Source organism: Leptonotus elevatus, chromosome 4 (genome assembly GCF_054856555.1).
Source record: "Leptonotus elevatus isolate MCC_2025b chromosome 4, RoL_Lele_1.0, whole genome shotgun sequence".
Taxonomy (NCBI): Eukaryota; Metazoa; Chordata; class Actinopteri; order Syngnathiformes; family Syngnathidae; genus Leptonotus; species Leptonotus elevatus.
This window is the reverse complement of record NC_141242.1, coordinates 26530377-26555175: the sequence shown is the minus strand read 5'-3', so window position 1 is coordinate 26555175 and position 24799 is coordinate 26530377. Positions and strand designations below refer to the sequence as shown.

The window sequence follows — 24799 nt, the reverse complement described above, 5'->3', positions numbered from 1 at the left end:
TACCCGGGAGCCCATTGAAAAGAGATGCAATGCTGCCATCTGCTGGCCATAGTTAGTGGGTTCCAGCTCATCCACAAAGTAGCACTGCACAAGACGTTGCACTGAGGAAAAAAACAAAAACAATTGACATGCCCACTGTATATCGCCAATAACGTCAATTGACGTTTTTGGCGGTCTGCTTTTTCACCAGACAGCGACAATATCAATTTTTGATGCCTGTGTATCAATGCTGTATTGTAACAGACAATTTGGTCCCACCCCTAGATACCATCTGGTTTACCTTATGGGTAAAAATCACTGATGGTCGCTCATTGGTTGAGCACATTGGTCAACATTGCACCATTGTAACGTTTGAAAACAAACTGTAGGAAATGAACAAAATACAGTAAACACTACATCATCTTAGCTTACCCCAGACGCGTATTTAGGCCATGTTTGGGGGTGCTTCAGCAAGTTAGAAACTACTGCAAGGCTCCGCAGATCACCAAATCACACATGCAGATCATCACCACGGCCTCCATGATGAGATGAGGAAATGCCAGTCAACAGCTAATGAGTTGTGGGCGGACTAATCCAAATATGAATATCGATACAGAGACATGCGGGTATTGTTATTGCTTGACTGCAGTATCATGAGATCAGTACTTGAGTTATTTTTCTCTCCTATACAATTATTGACTAGTGATGTCATTAAAATGAATTCTATATTTACTGGATTTTAAACAAATGAACTAAAACGATAGAGTTTGTCAATTCAGAACATCCGGGCATTTCTGATATTTCCGTAATGAAAATGCTTCCTTTACACAGTAAAAAACAACTGGCGTATGCTTTTGCCTGTGACTAACATACAAAGCAGGCAATTTGCAGTAGTAGTAGTAGAAGTAGGAGTAGTAAAACAGCATTTCATCACATTTTGAAACAAAATAATCCTCACAAATGAAATATCGACAATCCAAAGTCCAATTCTTGTCAATGAGCGGAGAGCTTCCATTCACCGAGTTTACCGCCATTTTGACTTGTGACGTAGGCTAAGCTCTGAATTTTCAATAACTATTATTTTCTTTAAAGTATCATATCGATCTCAATATCAAAACTTTCATCTATATTATCGAGACTCACCTGATATTTACTTTATATCGTTTCAATACCAAATCTTGCATTATTGCACACCACTAACTAAACTATATGAGACTGTTGAAACTAATTTATTGTGTGTAATATGCTTTGCCAATTTCCTTCATTTTGCTCTTTTTTTTAGTTAGGATTTTCAACCTGATTTTAACCTTTTCATTTGATTGTTTTTAATCCTCTTTTTTTTTGTCTTAGTAAAGCACGAGTAATTTGTCTTGTGTTTGAACGGTGCTAAATAAATAAACTCTCCTTGCCTTGTGAAGATACAGCAAGTGCTGTACTGCCAAACTTTGATTTTATGAGAGCTTGCTGGCTGAGATGGCAAGTGATGGGCGCGCTCCCGAGGCAAACTTGTGCGCGAGGCCGAGCCCGAGCGGCTGCTAGATGCTACTACTTAGCGCCTGGCGTCTCGCCTCTGCTTCACGAGCATTTGCGAATGTGTATCCCTGCAGCTAACCAAAGAAACACGGACTACACTGAACCGCTGACGACCTCCTCTCCGCGTATACGTCCTTTTACTCGCGGTGAAGTCAAGGATAGTTCTTCCGAGGTAAGCTGGGTCATGCTATTGATGGCGAAAGGATGCGGTTTTTTGTTTGTTTAAGCGAGTGTGCTCGTTCAAAACAACAGCGTTAGCTTCCCCTCCATTAGCGTGGGGGCTAACATTAGAGAGCCATGTTGCTAGCTTGTTTGCGGCCTTTATTTGTTAAATAATCCTTTAGTTGTCGCGTTCAGACGAACATGACGCGTTACTTCTAGCAAGTGGACACGTTTTCGTTTGTTTGTTTTGGTAGCTGGCTCGCTACGCCAACAAATAATCGATTTCGTGAGCTTACATGCTAAGGTTGCTGCTGTCCGTCACGACAAGGCCTTGTGTGTCTGTAACACAAGCCAGCAAGGAACATGCCGCTGTTTGCAGTGAAAATCACACAATTTCACAAATTTTGTAGTTGCCGCAGTTTGTCTCAACCTAAATGACTGGTTAAAGATAAATGTATACTTTAGAATGTCCGTGTTAGTGAACAGTGTTAGTTGAAAGAGCAACACTGACTTGGTTGTGGTTGCCGTGAGTGACCTGGCTTCAAGTAGAGGCTTGAATGTCAGCATTGAGCATAACATGTAATTGGAACGTCTGCGTCCTCGAACATTATCTCATCTTTTTAATCGGGTGCTCTAAGTTGACCTGGTCGTAACATGCACACCTGTGTACGTGTAATGAACAAGCCTGGGAGGTACATTCTCTGCTGCATTTCGTCATTTAGCGTCTATACTTGTAGGGATTAATGCTCCGGTGTAAAATGAGCTTTATTCCATGTATAAGCGACATTACGAGCAACAAATGTATTTCTTAGCTTGAGCTGGAGCACATTGTCACTCTTCTTTGTATTGTAGAAAATTCGTTAAAATTAACACTGACTACATTGTCATTGCTTTCATTTAATTAAAGAAAGAGGATGCACCAAAAAGGTGGCATTAGACTCTGCACCTGTAGCCTTTTTTCATTGGGCTCACAAAAACTGTTAGTGATCAGCTGAGTAGCCTGTTGCCATAACAACACTCACTGAGTCAAGCATAAACAGTGGTGCTTCAACACTCCTAGAAGTGTGTTTTTTGCAGTGTTCCCCAATATAATTAGGAGCACAGCATTTTACAAAACATGCCTAAACAATGGTATGTGTTGCAGTTATTTTTATGGTGGCAATATGCGTGGTATATCAGTCACTTGTGCGATGTGTCTTTTAAAGGGATACTTGATCCATTTAGCCATTTTCAGCAAACATTTTGTCCATAATTAACTTGATAATTGCATTATTTTTCATTTACAATTAATACATTAAAAAACAAATTTTGCCACTTGCTGTCAACTGAAAATTACAGTTACGACCAATTTAAATGACTACCAATCACTGCTCACCTGTTTTCCTGGTTTGGCCATGTGACGTTAGCAAACTGAGCCCTGAGCACACATGATGTCATTTTTAGTCGACTGGCAAAATGTGTTTTTGTAATTGTAAATGAAAAATAATAAAGTGATCAAATTAATTATAGACAAAATATTAAGTTCTTACTGCTGAAAATGGCTAAATTAGTCAAGTATCATTTTAAGGCAACACAGGGTTGTTAATAATGGAGCCAAATGTTGTTTTTGCAGCTTTTTGATATTGATCAAATTCAAGGTAATTAATTTATCATTGTTAAATGTTTTCTACTGCTTGTGGAAGTAGAGCTTTGTTTCCAGAGTGTCAAAACTATAATGGATTTGATTATAAAAATCTATATATGTACAGTGTTTTGCCATGCAGTTCTGTTCCTATTGCGACAACAAAACCCAAGTTTGTACACACGTCAGAAAGCTCTAACCTCGCTCTGCAAGCTGAATTCTTGCGGTATTTGCTAGTTCACAAATTCCAGAGAATCCATCTTGTACCGAGCCCGCTGATTTTCACTGATCCGAACAACTGGTGGTTCGGACCAATCACAAAGCAACCATGTGTTTGGGAGTAGGATATGTAGCTGTGCAGAAGCCGTGGCAAACAAATAATCCGAACATGGCAAATAACCGCAAATAAATAACTAATTAGATCAAATTATTAATAACCATAAAATGAAAAATAAAAAACGTTTTTACATGCAAATAAATTATAATGAACACAAATGAAAGAATTTGTCATACAAAAAATACCACAATGACAAAACTTTGGTATGTCTGAGCCTCTGAGGCAAAAACACACAGGAAACAACAATAAGAAAAAATTTGAGGTGGTTAACTATACAAGTAATCAGAACTATATTTTGAGGTAGTAAACTACACAATTGTAAATAACAATCAACAATATTTTGAAGGAGTAAACTACACAAAGTTAACGAGCATTTTTTTATTATTTTTTAAATGCTTACATTTAAAAGTGCAAATATCTATTTAGGCATACAAAGATTTAGAAAGTGCACTTTATTCTATGAATGACTAAGTTTGTTGTATCACTAGTCTGTAGTTTCTTTGAGATTTCTTTTTATAATATAGACAAGCATGTCAATATTCTTCTCTGTGAGTCTTGCACTTCTTGGGTATGATGATTGCAAATGAGCCCTGATGTTACTAAACACAGGCTATGAGGCACAACTTGAAGCAGCTATACACAGGTACACTACGGTTAATGGCTAATAACAAAACAACAAGGCATCTTGCTTTTTCTTGTCCAACAAAGACCGGCTAGTTTAGCCCTCCTGCCGCTGCTGAGCAAGCAAGGTAGCTGTGTGGGCTCTCCTGGCTGCCAGAGGCTGTCTGCTGAGGCTGCGCTGCAAAAGAGTGCGCGCAGCTGACTGCGGAAACGCTACCATGTATTTATAGTAATGATACCATGACAAAGTATTGTTGATATTTGCTATTATTAACGTTTAATGCATTGATTGACTTTTTTTTTTCTGTCTGACTTTGAAATGTCGGACTGCATTTAATGCATCTTGAATCTCACCTAATGCGAGCAATGTCAGTGTTTACGCTCCAGTTAGTTGCTAGTTGGTAACGCCGGAGACTTGCCGTATCATACAATGACAGACTAATTAATTAGCGATATTTTGGCATCATTAATTAGCGATTTGAATATGATTTCAGGGATGCCGTTGTACTGATGTTGGTAGTCGTGTGAGGACGAATCAAGCTAGCCACCTTGAGCTGCCACGCCACCGCGCGCTCCGAAGGTCAACTTCAAAGTACAAGTCTAACAAGGCAATTGCTCTGACACCAATGTATTAGTTGGCTTTTATTTTGAAGTTGGCCTTCGCAGCGCGTTCCGTGGATTATGTACGACCTGAATCGTGGCGCTTGATCCATATGGATCACAGTTCAAAGATGAGCCATTGCACCACTAATTAAAACATATGTACTCACGCCGTGCAACCGGATTAAATTTTTACCAGAACACACTGTAAAGTTAGTCGCAGTGTCGAGCTCTGATGTGTAGTAAAAGTACAAAAAAATAAATATTTATCAAGTGTAAGGACACCTGTCCTATTCACATCAGTAAGTAGTACTGTGTGTTGATAAATACCTCCTGTTTTAAATTGTCAAGCTTGCGCAAATTTAGTCACGTTTGCATTGAGAACTACCTCCATTTGACCATATATAGTAGCGGCAATCCCCGTGAGAAATCCAAAATCATAATTGTGCATTACTGACTGGAACTGAGACAAAAATACGTCGCTTTAGTCTTACCCAGGTGAACCCATACAGGTCAGTCATGCTGAGAGGAAGAGAAATCTCAGGGGACCTCAGGAAGTGGGTAGTGACAGCAAATCTCTCTGGGGAAAGCTATAAAGTCATCAAAAAAATAATTGTGCTTCATCATTCCACTGTGAAGCAAATCATCTGCAACTAGAGAACACTAAAAATTACTACAATCCTGCCTAGAAGTGGACGACCTTCTAAAATATCAGCAAGAAACACAAGAAAAATTATAATTCAGGTGAAAGCCAACCTGTCCATCACATCAAGGGATTTGCAGACCTCTTTTGCTGAATCAGGGACACGTGTGAATGTTTCAACAAACAGAATAAAAGTCAATCGACAAGGCTTTCATGGAAGGCTTGCTAGGTAGAAGCCTCTGCTCACAAAATACCTGGACAACACTGAAGCTTTTTGGAAGTCCCTTCTGTGGACAGATTAGTCCAAAATTGAACTGTTTGGTCACAACTAAAACAGTCATGTTTGGTGAAAAGTCAACACTGCACACCAGCAAAATAACCTTCACCCTAGAGCATGGGGGTGAGAATGTCAAATTCCGGGCTGGCTTTTCATCCCCAGGACCTGGACAACTCCACATAATCCAGGGAATCATGATTTCAGAGGAATATTGTAAAATCCTGGAACATAACCTGAAGCCGTCCTTTGTGAAGTTACAGCCTGGTGGACGATTGATCATGTAGCATGACAATAATCCAAAGCATTCCAGCAATACAACCAAGCAATGGCTGAAGAACAACAAGATTCCTGTTCTGGATGTGCCCAGTTAAAATCCTGACTTGAATTATTTCAAAATACTGTGGCGGGACCTGAAGCGGGCAGTTTATGCTAGACGCCCATCCAACCTTTCTCAATTGGCTGCATTTTGCAAGGAAGAGGGGCATAAATCTCTTAAAGTAGATGTGAAAGACTGGTAAATCACTAAAGAAAGTGTTTGGATGAAGTTCTCATTGCAAAAGGAGGTGCAATGTCCGATTTAAGTGAGAGGTTCACATACTTTTGCACCCATGAAATCAGTTATTCTTAAATCAACAACTTTTGTTCAAGAATGAATGTCAATATTATTCTTTTTGTTCAAGTCCATTATTTTCAATGTCAGCATTGTAGATTTGGGTATGACTAAACATTTAATAAGGTTATTTTAATATTTTATACAACAAATCTGACCATGCCTGCAGGGTTCACGAACTTTTGAGCAGCACTGTATATTTAATTATTATTATTATTTTTCCATTTGCTGTTGCGATTTGCATTTGAGGGCCACCATAGTTTGGACTATATGCAATGAGCAGTACATTGTGAAAAGAAAAATGAGATATGGTGTCGGAGACGGCAGCTGGTGGTAGAGCCTACTGACAGAGGAGGCTGAAATCTGAGCCCTGCAAATCGAGTTGGGCGGAGGTAGGGGGGGCAGGGGGAAAGAGAGGGAGAATGTCCATGGTTAACAGTTATGCTGCTGAACACGCTACAAACATGAGTAGGTATATGGGGAAAAAAAGGGAAAGCAAGTAGTAGGGATGAAGGAGTTATTAGTTTGGCTAGCATATAGATGGTGAAGAGGGCGCGGGAGTGATTGAGTCAGTCAGTCAGTCAGTCAGTCATTGTGAGCATACTCAGTTAGTGCTGATATTGGACACCGGCTCAGCTCCACACCCTGCAGTGACACCTACCAAACTCCAGGAGCGGGAGAGAGTGGAAGACAGACAGTTTGGGAATTTTCTTCCTTCTCTTACCAACTGCAAACTTTTTTTCCCCCCTCCTGAGCACCATTTGGCCGAAGCTTTGTTTTGCAATGCTCCTATAAAACAACATTGTTTTGTTTTGGAATTATAGCCTAAATTAAAACTGCAGTATAACCACTATTTTATTATTTTTATTTGACACATGAATGCATAGAATAGGGTGGCATAATATTATGGAATTAACTTAGGGTCACACGTTTTATATTATATTTTGACATTTGAGGTCTTATTTTTCCAGTTGAATGTTTTATCTTTTCAGATTCCGATCTTATTTTTTACAGTTTCAAATCAGTTTTTTTTTTAGTTTCCAATCTGTTTTTTTGAGTTTCAGACTTCTGACCCGAATGTTACGATATTATCATGAAGACGATAATTATTTTTTTATCGTGCCATTTTTGTTCCTATCGTGTCTATCGGCATTTTTATTAAAGCAAACAAAATAAGTGACATAATGCTTGTCTGACGGACCAAAGCATTCATTGACATACTTATTTCACACAGCTGTCCCTAGGTGGCAGCCTGAACAACACATAACAGTGAATCATGATACATAGCGGTCATACATTACAAGTTTACGCTGCCAACTATCATCCATCCATTATTTGAACCGCTTAGAGTCAATGAAAATTAATAGAAAACAAAGTGGGTAAAGGCAAACAACGAAGCCTTCTACTTTGAAAAACTTAACAAAAACAATAAACCCATAAATATTAACTGTTAAAAAAAAAAGCCACCTCAAAGAATGCTGCGTACTCCCTCGCTCCTTTCGGCCAACACAAGGCTTGAAATAATCTGTTTCGCATAGCAGTTTACGTGTCTACATGACGTGTATTTTTAGCCTCATTAAAACAAGGATTTTAAATTTTTTCCAAAAATTGAACGGCGAGGGCAGCCCCAAAAGCTTCGCTGAGATGTTTACATTACCTACAAGCAGGTACTCTAAGTCGAGACAAGATCGGTTCTACTAGCATAGCAACGGGCTTTGGCTGGCTAATACTACACATAAACACGTTGCGCTTTCGCTCCTAGAGTTACTAATGATAGCCTGCATGGCGGCGTATAAAAGTTGCAAGTGCCGACATTCTCACGAAGCGATTACGAGGATTGATTAACTAGTGAGAAAGACGGAGAAGCCATACATACGGCTATGCTAACCGGCTAATGTTATCGTTGACGTGGCAGTAAGTGCTTGGGTGATCGATTACGCTTTTCACAAAAGTTTCGTTGGAACCGCGTTAAAGTGGAGCGTGTCTAACTTTGAACAGCAATATAGCAGGCAATTTAATGAGTATCTGGAGAAAGAAACTAATGCTATACAATTCGGTAAACGGGAAGTGATGTGATTGTTACGGCGTCATGTACGTCAGTCGTGAGAAGGATTAAACTTTTTGCAAAATTAACTTGAATACAAATGTACTTTCAAGTCCTAACATATACAAATACATTGAAACATTGTGTAAAGAACCATGAAGCTGCATTTTATTGATATCTCTGCCTCAAAGACAAACGGTAATTCATTTTGAGTTTGCCAAAAACAAAACAGTCATGTTTTATAAATGTAACACAGAAAAGAAAGCCCACACTGGCGACTGCCATGTCACCATGATGCATCTGATGTGAACACAAGGTCGTGCGCATTATGATGTCACAAATATGCAACACCAGCATAGGAGAGGGGAGGGGTTGAGGATTTGGGCACAACTTGAGCCACAACCACAATAGATGGACAAACGTGGCATGTCTATTATTATCGGCAAATTTCTTTATTATCTGGTTTATCTGTATGATGTCAAATTGATTGATATTTGCCGATAATTATCGGCAGCTTTCTTTATCTGTTTGACGTCAAATTGGTCGATAATTGAAGATAATTATCGGCCACCGATATTATCGTGCATCCCTACATTTAACATCACTACCGGTAAATGTTATTTTTTTTTTTGACAATGTAGTCCTGAGATTAGATTTTGACTTTAGACATCTACACAATAAATGTTCTCAAAATTACATTACACAGTAGAGCTCGTATTTTTATTTATTTTTTAATCAATTTCTCTCTGAACATTTTTTTTATTCCTCTTATTTAGATGAATCAATTTTGTGAAAAATGTCACTGTGCCTCTTCTGTTTGCGTCTGATAATAATTATAGCAGCACTACTCACTACTCTACAGCACTACTGCATTTCTCATTTGAGACACATCTGTTTAATGTCACTTGAACATAAAATGAGAAAACGTAAAGTCATAGTGTGTTGTAGAATTTTTTTTAAAGAATAACAGAATGTATTGTGGCACATCGTTATCGTTATTTGACATAAAATAGCATATATCGTGATAGAATAATTTTTCCATATCGCCCAGCACTCCATGTTGGGCGTGGTATCAACTGCATGGGGAGTGGAGTCTTGAGTGACAGTTCAACAAAAATGCTTGGAACCTCCCCCAAGTGACAGTGCCTAGAGGGAATGTAGGAACAGGATCCAAAGAAGAAATTTAATCTAACACTTACCTCAACAATATCTAGTAAATCAGATTTTAGATCGAAGAAAATCTGCAATTTAAAAGTTAATTGTCACAAATTCAGCCTCGTGCAAAAAAAGAAGCGTAGTTGCAGCTTCAATGTACCTTCAAGCACGTTGACCTAATGGGGCGACCACTCGAGTGAAATATGATCCTGTCGTGATTAAGGCAACTGTAGCAATTGTAAGTATGAGTGACTACGCTTACATGCAGCCAAATAGACAATATTCGGGTTAAAACTCTACTTTCTTAAACATTCGCGATAACCCGTTTACATGTGTGGCGGACAGTTACTCTTGTATGTATGGTTATTTGTGCTCTATTGGAGTACCCTGTTCATAAGCACGACAAAACGGACAACGTTATTACGCAAATAGACGTAATTTCCGCTTTTAGCTTTCTATGTTAGATTAAAAAACAACAACATTGATTTATATCACTTAATCACTGCAAGACTTGACACCACTTTGCAAAACAAATAACTCTAGGATATAAATGATAATAAATAATATGATTCATAATTAAAGAAAGCAATTCATAATAACCTCATTCAATCCCATGTAAAAACGTTTTAAAATACTTTTTCCTTCCCTCTCAAACACGTGTTTACAGTCATTTCTGGACTATAAGCCGCTACTTTTTTCACTTGCATTGGACCCTGCGGCTAATACAAAGGTGCAGCTTATCCATCAGATCACAAGGGGTCACACTATAAAGGAGTGAGCCCAAATACAGTAGGAGAGACAGAACAAGAGCAAAACAATTTGCGCCCTCATTATGGAAAATAAAGTAGTGGGAACCCAGTGCGGTAACATTAAAACGCCTGCGGCTTAGTCTGTTGCGGCTTATATGTGTAACAAACTCAAGTATTCCCCAAATTTAGCTAGCGCAGCTTATAGTCAGGTGCGCCTTATAGTCCAGAAATTTCTGTACAGATATAGATACAAACTGTGGCATTGTCACCGTAGAGACGGAAAATAATGTGAAAATGCAGCAAAGAATTCAATGTATTCAAGCAAGATTCCTTGTGAATACAAATAAGTGAAGAAAAGAATAATAATATGAAGAATGCAAACCAATGCCCCGCTCAAATGAGGTATTGTGAATGCTGTTTACATGAACAAGAAATTGGGTTATGAAAGGGGTAACCCGGGGGTCTTACTCTGGGTTTTTAACAACTCGACTAAGAGCATAGTCAGGTTTTTGTGCGTTTACATGGCATTCCAACACCTGAATATGAAAATTTTTCAAAAGGGTTATTGCTTGCATGTAAATGTGGTCAGTGAGGAGTTGCCATGGATAAGGTGAGGAGTGATGGACTGCACAAGTGCTTTACAGCAGCATCTTTGGTCTAGGTCAGAGGTGGGCAATCTCGGTCCTCGAGGGCCGGATGGAGTCCTGCAGGTTTTGGAGGTTTCTCACTTCCAACACAAGCTGATTCCAAACAACAGGATCGTTATCAGGCTTATGCAGAGCTTGCTGATGAGCTGATCATATATCAGCTGTGTTGGAGAAGGACAACATGCAAAACCTGCAGGACTCCGGCCCTCGATGCTTCCCTCTGGTCTAGGTACATTTTGTATTCCACTCTCTATTACTGCTTTGACTATCTTGTTCAGATAATGTCCGTGAGTGGCCCCAAGAAACACCAACAGACCTAAAAGTAAGATGGTTTATTCTAGGGATGCACCAAAAGGAAATTTTTTGGGCTAAAACCGAAAATGAGAATTGCTTGGCCAAAAACCAAAACTGCGGGAAAAAATTATGCCAATTTTTTATTATCATTGCATTTATTATAATAATTAAAATTTATAATATTATAAAATATTTAGGCCTATTTAGCACAACATAATTGAAATGCGTCCACACCACAGACATCAGAGACATGTTGGCGAATGGTACATTAAACACCAAACGCGGGGTGAACAACTGAGCATTTTCTGGCGGCGCAATTGCACTTTATAGTCAATGTACAGTAGTTCGCACCGGTGGGCACGGATGCGTGCGGTGCGGCTGACACATTTGTAGGCTATTTGGAGCGGGACACGGTGCGGGACACCTAAAATCGACACATTCACATATTTACCAAAGTTTAAAAATAAATAAATACTTTTGTTCGCACCAGCTAATCGGCTTCGGGAACTGACTGCGAAGTCACACACGGCGTCCTGTACAGGTCTGTAGTCACCCGGAGATAGTGGTGTTTACTTGTTTAAAACTGTTGATAGCAATAGTGCTAACATTAGCTAAAGTATTTAGCACGCCACCAGAATGCAAGTGAAAAAGTGGAAGCGCTCGAGGGGCTCTCATCAAAGAAAAAAAAGAAGGTGCTGCAGGAGAAAGAGTGGCTCACCTGTAGTGCAGTACTCTGCAGCGCTCTCTTTTTTAACATGGTTAACCAAGCGATCCTCTCCTTCTCCAGTGTGCACAATAAGGCTGCCGGTACTTATAAACGCCAGCGAGCAGCAAGGCGGATACTCACTCCCGTGTTTGGTATTTAATTCAAACAGACACTTGCTTGCAGCGTTTATTTCGGCTTGGAATTTATTTGGCCGAATGCCGAAAAAGCATATTTTTGCCATTTTCGGCCGAAATTTTTCAGTGGCCAAGTATTCGACTCATCACTAGTTTATTCATGGCAGGACTGCGATTGTTACCACATTTTGCCCTTTGTCATTTGGAGCAGCAAATTACGTGTTTTGCCTTTCAACAATTAAGATGAAAGGCTACGGTTAAAAACCCTTAAATGCCCATTGATTTTTGTGTCACTTAGTAAATTTGTCAGTTGGCCAGTTTGAAATCCTCAGTCCCAAAAGGTATGCAACCAAATCTTGGTTTTATGGCTATGCCGCTAATCAATTGCTTTCTTAACAACCTTTCTTATGCCTCTAAAGAGCGAGTAAAAAAACAGGTTCTGTTTGGCTCTAGAATAGTGATCAGAAATGAGACCAAAAATATCAGTGTTTTTCCATGTTGTTTCAAATAAAAGTAGGTTCAAAATGGCCTGAAACATTGTATCATCTCATTATCAGAAAAAGGAAAGTTAAAACTAGTGGATATACTGTACGATGCCACACTGTATTCATTTAAAACAAGTTTTCCATTCAATTGTAACCATTTGATTTGTTGTTTTGTCAGACTAATTTTGCATTTTCCCCCTTTTCTTTCTTTTCAGAGGTCCCCACATTTCAAGAGAAGACGAAAGCCTTATTTGGAAATCTTATGGACGAAGGTGAGTGCTTTTTTTATGTCATGGTGAGGGCATATCCTCTTCAATTAACTTTAGAAGGCAATTCAAAGCAGCTTTATTTTTATTGTGCATTTAATACACAAAGTAAACTGTGTGCTTGAAATAATTCAAAATACAATTGAGACTCCAGGCAGGATTCTACATTAAGCCTTTTCGTTCGGGATACCAGGACCCAATTGTGGTGGCCCTCCCAGAACTAACACTGGCCCTGTACATATTGCTGGCCTTGGGCACATGTCAGAATTTGGGCAATTTAAAAACATTTTCAAAAATCTATTAGTCGGTCCCCGCATATGTGTGTAATGTATTATTATTATTGTTATTATTACAAATTATTCATCATGCTTGAGCGTTGAAAATTGCTTGCTATATTTGATGCAATATCATTGATTGAACAAACATGCCGTTTTTGAGGATGACAACACAGCAAATCTACAGAACTCGTCACTTCATCACTGCAAGACTTGACACCACTTTGCAAAACAAAAACAAATAACTGTAGGATATAAATGATAATAAATAATATGATTCATAATAAAATAAAGCAATTCATAATAACCGCATTCAATCCCATGTAAAAACTTTTTTAAATACTTTTTCCTTCCCTCCCAAAAACGTGTTTACAGTAATTTCTGGACTATAAGCCGCTACTTTTTTCACTTGCATTGGACCCTGCGGCTAATACAAAGGTGCGGCTTATCCATCAGATCACAAGGGGGCGCACTATAAAGGAAGCGCAAGAGCGTCAGGCAGAGCAAAACAAACCAAGTGAGCTCATATACAGTAGGAGAGACAGAATGAGAGTGAGACAATTTGCGCCCTTATTATGGAAAAGAAAGCGGAAACCCGGTGTGGTAACATTAAAACACCTGCGGCTTACAGTCGGGTGCAGCTTATATGTGTAACAAACTATTCCAGTAAGTATTCCACAAATTTAGCTAGCGTGACTTATTGACCATTTGCACCAACGTCACGTGATCACGTGACTGCCCTATGATGGACGGCGGAAGGAAATGATTGTTGAATGGAAGTGGACGTGACCCGGAGCGACTTAGTGACTTAGCGACTGTTATTTTACCATTTAAAAGTTATTATTGCCCACAGACCCATGGAGTCTACTACTTCAACCGATGGTCGCCTGTCAGTCAAAGTTGCACATTTAGTCGGACTCATAGAGCGTGATATTTACTTAAGTTGGAGATCGCTAGTTTGAAAACAGCCCCTTACCTTCTGTTGCCTGCTGTTTTTACCAAGTTAATCAAATCGCAGACATAGCCGGAATTCACAGTGCACGACCCTATATCATTATGTAGTCAATGCCGTCTCTTCTCCTTACACCGGGGCTGATTTAAAAGCTTCTGGCTGGCTGAGTACGCCCACACCGGAGGAAAATATACCTCGTAATGCAAAGGTAAAAATTGTTTATCATGCTGACTTATTTTTACACAGTCCGTTCTAAATTGAAAAGCTGTGATGTTATGGTACTATGTTTATTAGCATGGAACAAATGACTATCGTAGTGGCAAGCTATGCAGTAATTTCATGAATATGACTCCGGCTCCACCAAGCACAAAGACTAAATCCCCCATTATTAAACAGTCAAATGCACTTAATAGTTTTGAAGAAGGTGCATTTTAAAACTAAGCTGTGTGTTCGTGCAGTTGGAGTGAACGCTAACTATCTGGCTCGTTAATGTGATTTGAAACACGCAATTCGACACCTGTTACAATCTTTGTTACGTTTACTAGTAAAATGTCTGAACATTTATCTACTAATCTTGCAAAAAATTATCACTTAAAATCCGCGAATACTTTGTGGGCTGCCAGTCCTTTCTGTTGAGTGCTGCTATCAATCGAAGTTGTTCGTCTTCATAGTAGGAATGTGATAAAAAGCAATATTTGGTTTACTCCTTTGCCTGTCTTTACAACCGACCGCACAGCAAGATATCACCATTTTATAAGATAATCGATTAGATAAAGGACTTAATGCTGTACGAGATTCAATGGTTACAATACAGGCAAGTGGCTCTTTTGCCGTCCAGCGTCCTGGAGGGGGGGGGGGGGGGGGGCGTTCCCATGAGGGCTGTAAAATCACGTGCAAAAGGTCAATAGTCAGGTGCACCTTATAGTCCAGAAATTACTGTACATGTTTTATATATATATATTTTTTTAATGCAAGAGTATACAGAAGGCTTTGATGTCGCTTCTGACTTAAAGAGGTCGCTTAAAGCAGTGTTTCTTAACCCCGGTCCTCGAGTATCCCTATCCAGCCTGTTTTTTATGTCTCCCTCAGCCAACACAGCTGAGGATCAATACAGCCTTCATGTAGAGCTTGCTGATTAGCTTATCGTTTGAAACACCTCTTTTAGCAGAGAAATGGAAAACAGGCTGGATAGGGGTACTCGAGGACCGAGGTTGACAACCACTGGCTTAAAGCAATAATAGTTATTGACAAAACGGCCAGCAGGTGGCAGCACAGTATAAGAGATCAGCCAGGCCCATGTTGTAACAAAGCTCTTTTTGTCAGTGTTTTCACCAGAAATGTGAATCTTGATTAAACGTAGCTATATTCTAATGCTAATTGCTACAAAACTGAAACGGATACAAATATACTTTTTTTCCTGATGAAAGAAGAGAGTCTAATCTTTCTTTTTTAGGTTCCATGTTATTATAGCAATAGAACACAATATTCTGTGGGCCTTAAAAATTAGTCAAAATCTTTGCTTCAGTGAAAATGGCTGGGAGTGAATGAGTTGATACAAGATAACTCTCAAGTATTGTATTTTTTATCAAAAGTGTTGAATGGTTAATTTTAGGTGTTCCGACACAGGCCACTGTTAATGTCGACGGTGGAGGAGTGTAGGGTCTTAAATATTCACCAGCTCTATGATGTTGTCATGGAGGAGTGGAAGAGTGTTCCAGTGGCAAACTGTGAAGCTCTGGTAAACTCTATGCCCAAGAGTCTAAGACAGGGCTGGAAAAAAAATTTGGTCATACAAAATATTGAGACGTATGCATTTTCATTTAGGGATGTATTCACATTTGTTGAAAATTATTAATTGCTGCATTTTAAGTTATTTTGAGGGACACTGTTGTATAAGCCGTAATGTAGCCGCAAGGGAGCACAAGTCAGTGTCTTCTTGTGCCGGTCCCAAGCCCGGATAAATACAGAGGGTTGTGTCAGGAAGGGCATCCGACGTAAAACTTTGGCCAAATCAAAAATGCGAATCAAATATATGACTTCCATACAGGATCGGTCGAAGCTTGGGTTAACAACGACCGCCATCGGTGCTGTTGACCTACAGGGTGTCTGTAGAAACTAGACTACTGTTGGTCGAAGAAGGAGAGGAGGATGGTGTGTTTGTAGGAAGAAAGAGAAGAGGAACACCAAGAGTCTGGGACTGAGAGTAGGGACTTTGAATGTTGGAACTATGACAGGAAAAGGTAGAGAGCTGGTTGACATGATGCAGAGGAGGAAGGTGGCCATACTGTGTGTTCAGGAGACCAGGTGGAAAGGGAGCTAATAAAGAAGTTTAGGAGCAGGGGTCAAGTTGTTCTATCATTTTGTAGATAGGAAGAGAAATGGAGTAGGAATTATCGTTAAGGAGGAGTTTGTTAGGAACGCCCTGTAGGTTAAAAGAGTGTCAGAGTGATGAGCCTGAAGCTAGGAATCAAAGGTGTGATGATAAATGTTGTTAGTGGGTATGCGCCAGAGGTAGGATGTAAGCTGGAGGAGGAGGAGCAGAACTTTTGATTGGACCTTGATGAAATGATGCAGAGCATCCCTACAAGTGAGAGAGTTGTCATTGGTGCAGACTTCAATGGACACGTTGGTGCAGGAAACGGAGGTGATGGGAAAGTTTGGTATCCAGGAGAGGAACGCAGAAGGACAGATGGTGGTTGACCTTGCAAAAAGAATGGAAATGGCTGTTGTGAATACTTTCTTCCAGAAGAGGCAGGAACATAGGGTGACCTACAAGAGTGGCGGTCGGAGTACACAGGTAATCTACATCTTGTGTAGACTGTAATCTAAAGGAGATCACCGACTGCAAAGTAGTGGTAGGTGAGAGTGTAGCTAGACGGCATAGGATGGTAGTGTGTAGGATGACTGGGAAATGCAGCGTAAGGTGAAAGTAGAAGTGGAAAAGGCCAAACAAGGGGCTTCTGATGACTTGTATGCTAGGTTGGACAGTAAGGAGGGAGAGACTGATCTATACTGGTTGGCAAGGCAAAGAGGCAGAGATGGGAAGGACTTGCAGCATGTTTGGGTAATAAAGGATAGGGATGCAAGTTGTTTTGACAGAAGCCAGTAGTGTGAAGGGAAGTTGGAAAGAGTACTTTGAAGAGTTGATGAATGAGGAAACTGAGAGAGAATGCAGAGTAGAAGACGTGACTGTTGTGGACCAGGAAGCAAAGATTAGCAAGGATGAAGTGAGAAGGGCATTGAAGAGGATGGAGAGTAGGAAGGCACTTGGTCCTGATGATATACTTGTGGAGGTATGGAAGTGTCTAGGAGAGGTAGCAGTATAATTTGTGACTGGGTTGTAAAACGGGATCTTAGATGGTGAGAAGATGCCTGAGGAATGGAGACGTGTGCTGGTGACCATTTTTAAGGACAAAAGGGAGATGTGCAGAGTTGTGGCAACTACAGAGGAATAAAGCTGATGAGCCACACAATGAAGCTATGGGAAAGAGTAGTTGAAGCTAGACTGACGGCAGAGGTGAACATTTGCGAGTAGTAAGTGAAGAAGCGTGTGCAGGCAAGCTGGAGAAAAGTGTCAGGTGTGTTGTGTGATAGAAGAGTTTCAGCTAAAATGAAAGGAAACGTTTATAAAACTGTGGTGCGACCAGCGATGTTGTTTGGTCTGGAGACAGTGCCACTGAGGAAAAGACAGGAGGCAGAGCTGGAGGTGGCAGAGATGAAGATGCTGAGGTTCTCTTTAGGAGTGACCAGGATGGATACAATTAGGAATGAGTACATCAGAGGAACAGCATGTTAGAAGATTTGGAGATAGTCAGAGAGGCCAGACTGAGATGATTTGGACATGTCCAGAGGAGTATATTGGCAGAAGGATGCTGAGTTTTCAAAGGCCAGGCAGGAGGTCTAGAGGAAGACCAAAGAGGAGGTTTATGGGTGTAGTTAAAGAGGACATGTAGGTAGTTGATGTGAGCGCAGAGGATTCAGAGGACATGGTTAGATGGAGGCAATTGATTCGCTGTGGCGACCCCTGAAGGGAAAAGCCGAAAGGAAAAGAAGAAGACGACTGTTGTATAAGCCGTGCACAGGGGTGGCGTGGCTCAGTGGTAGAGTAGTCATCTCCCATCTGTGAGGTTGTGGGTTCGATCCTGACCCCTGGTGACCATGTCAAAGTGTCCTTGAGCAAGATATTGAACCCCGATTTTCTCCCAGTGGACCTGGCAGCGCCTTCCGTGGCAGCAGCCCGACCACTGGTCTGTGAATGGGTGAATGTGAGGGTATAGAAAAAAAAAAAAAGAGCTATATAAATAGTAGTCCACGGACTACTTTTCTTTGTTTCAAAGTGTAATTTCTTCAGTGTTGTCCCATGTAAAGATTAATTACAGTAATTTGATTAACTAGAGATCCCAGCAGCTATAAAGGGCCTTTGCAACGCTGGCCATGTTGGGGTACACAAGACGCTTAGGGCAATTGCCTTGTAAAATAGCTCAGTGGTAGAGTGGTCGTCACCCAACCATATTTGAGTACGGTCAAACATACTTGCAAATACATTTAAGCATATTTGCCGGTCAAAAATCTATACTCAACATTGGGAGTTCCACACTTCCATACTCTATAATGCACTCACCTATTAGGCCTATGTAGCTGACTGACTGTGACTCGGGCATTTGTCAGACTACCCAGTGGTCTACCAACTGCCTCCTTTCACAGAAATATAACAAAATTGCTCTTCTTTAGAGCACCTACATCAAAATAGTAAACGTGCTTAAATGAATACCCAGAATAAACAGTTCTAAGATCAATGCACTCTTTGTAATGCACCAGTTGTCATTCTTGTCTTTGCTGTGGTCGTAGTGTTGTCCTTAAAATGGATTAGGCAACTGAGTAATTGCCTGCAAGGACCTGCCTTGACTGCTTATATCAGTTGTGCATGCTAACTGACTGACCCTGGCCTTGGACTATCTCAATGTCCTGTGCTAATTACATGGCTGCGAGCTCTGGCTTCTGTCGCTGCTCCTGCTGCTGGTATGCTTGCCAGCTAAAAAGCACTATTAATAGTCGCAAAGGCATTATCCCCATCACAGCAGATGTGTGTACAAATAGGCAAGCCCAGAGTAGAAGCATTAAGCTTGCACATACAGATGCTGCGACCAACCTGGATGTCAAATCATAGCTACAGTGGATATAAAGTATACACAACCTTGTTCAAATTCTAGGCTTTTGTGATAAGAAAAAAAAAGTTTGCTAATCGTAACAAAGTGTGATAAATATGGAGTGTTTGCTTTTACTTTGACAAATCAAACGGTGCCATGTTTCGGGGCTGAAGCATGTCAAGTTGTGACTGTAAGGAGTAGAGGCGTTGACAATTTTCCATGGCGCACTTGAACACACAACATTGTACGTACACCAGCGTGCTGGGGTCACCCACTTGCGCTGGTTTTCACACGCTAAAAATAAATTTCCTGGGTTGGAAGCGAGCGAGACTTTTACGGCGCCAAACCAAATACAGTTTACGAAGTATGACAGCATCCGCGCCGGGTGGAGCATGGCAATGTTCCCAGTTAGCCGCAATCGGTGCACGGCTAGAGGGAGGTGCTGGCGGCATCCTCACCCGCTAAGAGCCGTCAGCTGCCTTTTAGGTGCAGTACACAGTCGACAAAACCGAGAGGTCCGTCTGCCCCCACCGAATCAATTCGTGCTGGAAGGTACATGGCTTTACCTTGACGGTAAATATACATTGTAATTTGGAACAATAAAACGTATGGCCAAAATTTAGTGAGCATTACAGACCACGTCGGGTACATTCAGATGATTAATTTGTACCCAATTATTCTTGTCCTCTTCTTCCAACTGTCTTTTTAATGTAATTTCTTACCATCCAAATAAGTAAAAAAAAAAAAAAGAGAGAGTACAAAAGTACTGTTGAGCACCGGTATCGATTCCCAGGTACAGAAAATTGGTAATTTTACCGGTTAAAATGTGAAAGGTATCTATCCCTAGTAAGCACAAATAAGCAATGTCTGCCATCCAGTGGTAAATAGTGATATTACAACTTAAAACTACAGCCAAGGCATATTCGCGTTCTAGATTTCTAGCTCCTGTGAATGCGCATAATTTTATTTTTTCAATAGATTTTAATATTTTATTTGTCCCCCACCCCAAAATGGGATGTATTTTTTTCCCCAAGACATCTGTATTTGCGAATGGAATTTTTGGTGAAAAAAAATATCATTTGAAAGGAAATAGAAAACTTGGATGTGTAATTCTCTCGATCACCACTAATTTTTAGAGCCTCAGTAAGCAATCATTAAAATTAGTGATGCACTAATTGCCACTGAAAATGTGTCCGGCCGAATGTCGGAAAAAGCCAATTTTTGCCATTTTTGGCCGAATATTTTCAGAAATAAAATTCAAGCCGAAAGAATATGGCCGAAAGAGGATGTTGTGGTGACGCAAGCAAAAAAAACACAAAAAAACACACGCTGCAAGCAAGTGTCTGTTTGAATTAAACACGGGAGCGAGTATCCGCCTTGCTGGTGTTTGTGAGTACCGGCAGCTTCATTGTGCACACCGGAGAAGGAGAGGGTCACTTGGTAAACTGTCGAAAAAGAGCACGCTGCCGAGTACTGCACTACAGCTAGTATATTGACCCTAGTGAGGATAAGCGCTTCAGAGAATGGATGGATGAAAACAGTAGCTCGTCGTCAATGTCATATGTAAAACGCGGCTTTTATTCACGGCCCTTCACTGTGTGTGTGTGTGCGTGTGCGTGTGCGTGTGCGTGCGCGTGCGTCTGTGTGTTTTGATCAGAAATGAGTCGCCAGACTGCCACCGCGCTGCCCACAGGAACGTCCAAGTGCCCGGCCTCTCAGCGTGTGCCCACCCTGTCGGGGACCACCGCCTCCAACAGTGACCTGGCCAGCCTGTTTGAGTGCCCGGTGTGCTTTGACTATGTCCTGCCCCCCATTCTTCAGTGCCAGTCGGGACACCTGGTATGTATGTGAGCTCCTGCTTGGATGTTTCTTGTTAAACAGGTCTCAGTATATGTAAAATGCATATTTTGCTGCATTAGACTCTTTTTATTATTTCGGCCTGATTGACCAACTACCAGACTTGTTTTCAATGACCACAAAATAGCTTTGCAAGAACTTGAAATAAAGCCTAAGCTTTTTGATGCATAACATATCCATTGTCCTCGTCTGCACTTGCAAAGTCTTGGTCTTGACAGCCCGTCAAATTGTTGCTGTCAAATGACTAATAAGACTACAATATTCTGCTCTGTGTTGAAAAACTGTTGCATTATAAACAGTGTCTAGGGTGCATGTCCGTTTGTGATCAGGGCAGTAAAACAACACACCTGTCAGGCGGATATAAAATAATTTTCCCTATGACTGCCAAGTGAGATGAATGGTTGCAGCTTGGACTTTTCATGATCCAAGATGTAACACAAAGCAGAGGAAAGAAACGTGTGATGGCCTTGTTCATTATCGGGCTCACAAATACTTCCTGGTTGGATTGTATGATTATGTGTGTGAGATTCAAACCTGTCTGGTCTTAAAGTTCAAAGGCTTCTTACGCTCCTTTCTCAGGTATGCTCCAACTGTCGTCCCAAACTCACCTGCTGCCCCACCTGTCGAGGGCCGCTGGGCTCCATCAGGAACCTGGCCATGGAAAAGGTGGCCAACTCTGTGCTCTTCCCGTGCAAATATGCCTCGTCGGGCTGCGAAGTCACGCTGCCGCACACGGACAAGACGGAGCACGAGGAGCTGTGCGAGTTCCGGCCGTACTCGTGCCCGTGCCCCGGCGCCTCCTGCAAGTGGCAGGGCTCCCTGGACGCTGTCATGCCTCACTTGATGCACCAGCACAAGTCCATCACCACACTGCAGGTCAGATGCACACTCCAGCCACTGTGCAGTGTCCACACGGTGGCGCTGTTGTTAATGTTTTAATGCAGTGCTGCCAGCGTCATCAAAGTAGTGGCAATTCAACTCCATTGTTAGGTTTTCCTTCATTCCAAAACACTTAAATTTAGATGCCAAATATGCAAAATTAAAATACATTTACTGCACTATGGCCTGGTAAAATTCATCTTCAGTTTCACTTTGTAAGAGTCATCCACATCACACACATCAAATTATGTCGAGAGGGATAGAGAGAGAGGGGGGGGGGGGGGGGGTTCTTGTGTACGTAAGGCACAGTCCGCAATTGCTAATTTGCTCACTACATTTAGTGTGACCTCTCGGACTTCTTAGCAGCCATGTACCCTTATAAAGCGAGTAATGAGTTTAATTCCTAAGAACCAGTGTCTGCTCAGTGCAACAGTCGCAAAATAATATTGTGTAAAAGAGGTTTCAATTCTAATATATCAAAAAAACTCCAGATTCAAGGAATAGAGTTGATTGCATGTATCACATCTTCAACCTTCCGAACCCTCAGCTACCACACCAGTTCAAATTGGGTAAGTAAACTAGTAAAACACCTTTTATGCCAACAAGTTAAACTGGAACTAAAACAGAAGGTTAACATAAATGCAAATGGGTGCATCTAATATTTAGCATAGCATTCACACATGCAAGCATACGGCATGTTTTCCTACAATGCCTCTATTAGACACATTTTCCTTCGGATACATCTTTTATTTGTTCCCGCCCCCCACCCCCACCCAATAACTGGTTAGCTCCCTCATTTAAAGCAAAACTCTTGAATCGTTAGGAACGAAATTGAATCGAGGCGCCAGAATCGGAGCGATGATGTCCAACACTGTAAAAGAATGAGAGACAGCTTACTTGACTAATTCAATTTTGTCTCTGTGATGCAGCTGACTCCATTTACATGCAGGCAATAACCCTTTTAAAACCAGAGTATTGGCAATATTCGTGTTTTGTAAGGCCATGTAAACATGCACAAAAACAGCATACACTCTCATTCGGGTTTTTAAAAAAACCGAAGAGCCCTGGGTTACTCCTTTCATAACCGGAATTCTTGCTCATATAAATGCATTTGGAATATCTCGAACGATTGGTGCATTGTTTTTCGCTGTGCTCGCTATTTTTTCTTAGTCTTCTTTTCTTCTTCTTCGCTGATTTGATTCGCAAGGAATCTTGGTCTCGTTACGACTTGTATGTGCAGCTCCGTCCTACTTGCTAAAGGATACATTGATTTCTCCACTGCGTTTTCACATTATTTTGTGTCTCTACGGCGAAAACGTCACAATTTGTGCCTATATACACATACAGTAAATACAAGTATATAAGTTTGTGCTTCTGGCGTGTAACCCACCGGAAATACTCAAGCCGTTGTCAACAAACATGACACTTGCAGCAAAGAACCACACTTCTGGAGCGAGGAGGAAATAGACTACTTTATTTAGCGTGGCGAGTGACATAAAAATGTATTTTATTGACTGTAGTAAGTTAAAAGCGGAAATGACGTTATTTACGTAATTACGTAGTCCGTGCATCGTTGTCCGAACGGGTTATTTCAGTCGAGCACAAATGACACCACGCATGTAAATGTGTTACCGCGATTGTTTCAGAAACCGGAATTCTGACCTTAACCCAAATATTGACTGCATGTAAACGTATTTAATATTAGAGCTTCTCTTTTTCCACCTTCATTACGATTGGATGCAGTAGAGAAGGGCCTGACAAAAAAACACTGTAGTATACTGTAGCAAAAATGGAAAGCTTGTTCGAGAGACACATAAATGAACTCGCTCCGTTGAACAGCAGCTGTTGATACGACCACGTGGATGTGATACGCTCCTTTAGAGCCTACAGTGATGCTAAGCTAATGTGCATGCTTTTCATTAACTTTGATGGCACAGTCGCACCTGCTAACATGGCTGCCACATAGGCACGCGAGCTTGCTCTAGTCTGTATCTATGACAACTCTTTCACAACCTGTAAATATGTGGACTGGTCAGTGTTAGTAAATCGCTCATGTCGGGCCAAAACCTCATGACAAATTTCATATTTTTTTCAAAAGTCTATACTATTGGTCAGTCCACATGTTATTGGTGTTTTTGTTGCTGTTGCTGTTGTTTTTTGTTTTTTTACAAATGATCGACCAATCTCTAACGTGTTACTTTCGTTGATGATGCAATGTTCATGTTTGAACCAACGTGTCGTTTTTGAAAAGTGAAAAGTGACTGTTTTGGATGTTCCAATGTTTTGGCCCAACGCCAGCGGAATGGCGTTGTGGCAATTGTGGAACTAACAGACTTTGACAGCTACTGTACAGCTATTTTCTGTCTTCCATCTGGAGTCCATTGGTTGCGGGTCTTTTAAATCAAGGTTCCACTGTACTGCATGTTTTGACACAGTGGCTGTTTTTACAAGAGGAAGCACTTATATTATAATCTGTAAAAAAAAAAAAAAGAAGAAAGGGATGTTTGATACCACTTTTTTGGGGGGGGGGGACCGATACCAGTACGTGTAAGTACTCTTGAGTAGTTACTGATACCAATACTATTTTTATTTTTGATACACGAGGTAACCTTAAATAACCTTTTATAGTATGTAGCATATAGCATTCTCCCTTCAAATTGCATGATAGTAAGGGCAAATTTCTCTTAATATAATTCCTAGTTCCTTTTTGTAAAACGGCCACGAAAGGGTTGATAATGCTGGCATTGCTCATCCCTGGAAAAAAAATTTTTTTTTGATAGATGGATATTTCCAAGTGCAAGATGCAATTTAATGCTCAGGGAAAAA

At 40.8% G+C, this 24799-nt stretch overlaps 1 protein-coding gene across 1 annotated transcript in view; it reads left to right on the top strand.

Moving 5' to 3' along the window:
• The first annotated feature begins 1591 nt into the window (after positions 1–1591).
• Positions 1592–24799, top strand: part of siah1 (siah E3 ubiquitin protein ligase 1) — a 25727-nt gene continuing 2519 nt past the window's right edge. Inside the window, exons 1-4 of the mRNA XM_086073131.1 lie at positions 1592–1684; positions 12813–12869; positions 20895–21076; positions 21674–21970. Of these exons, the coding sequence (XP_085929257.1) occupies positions 12860–12869; positions 20895–21076; positions 21674–21970 (489 nt within the window). The 5' untranslated portion in view covers positions 1592–1684; positions 12813–12859. The remainder of the gene's footprint in view (positions 1685–12812; positions 12870–20894; positions 21077–21673; positions 21971–24799) is intronic.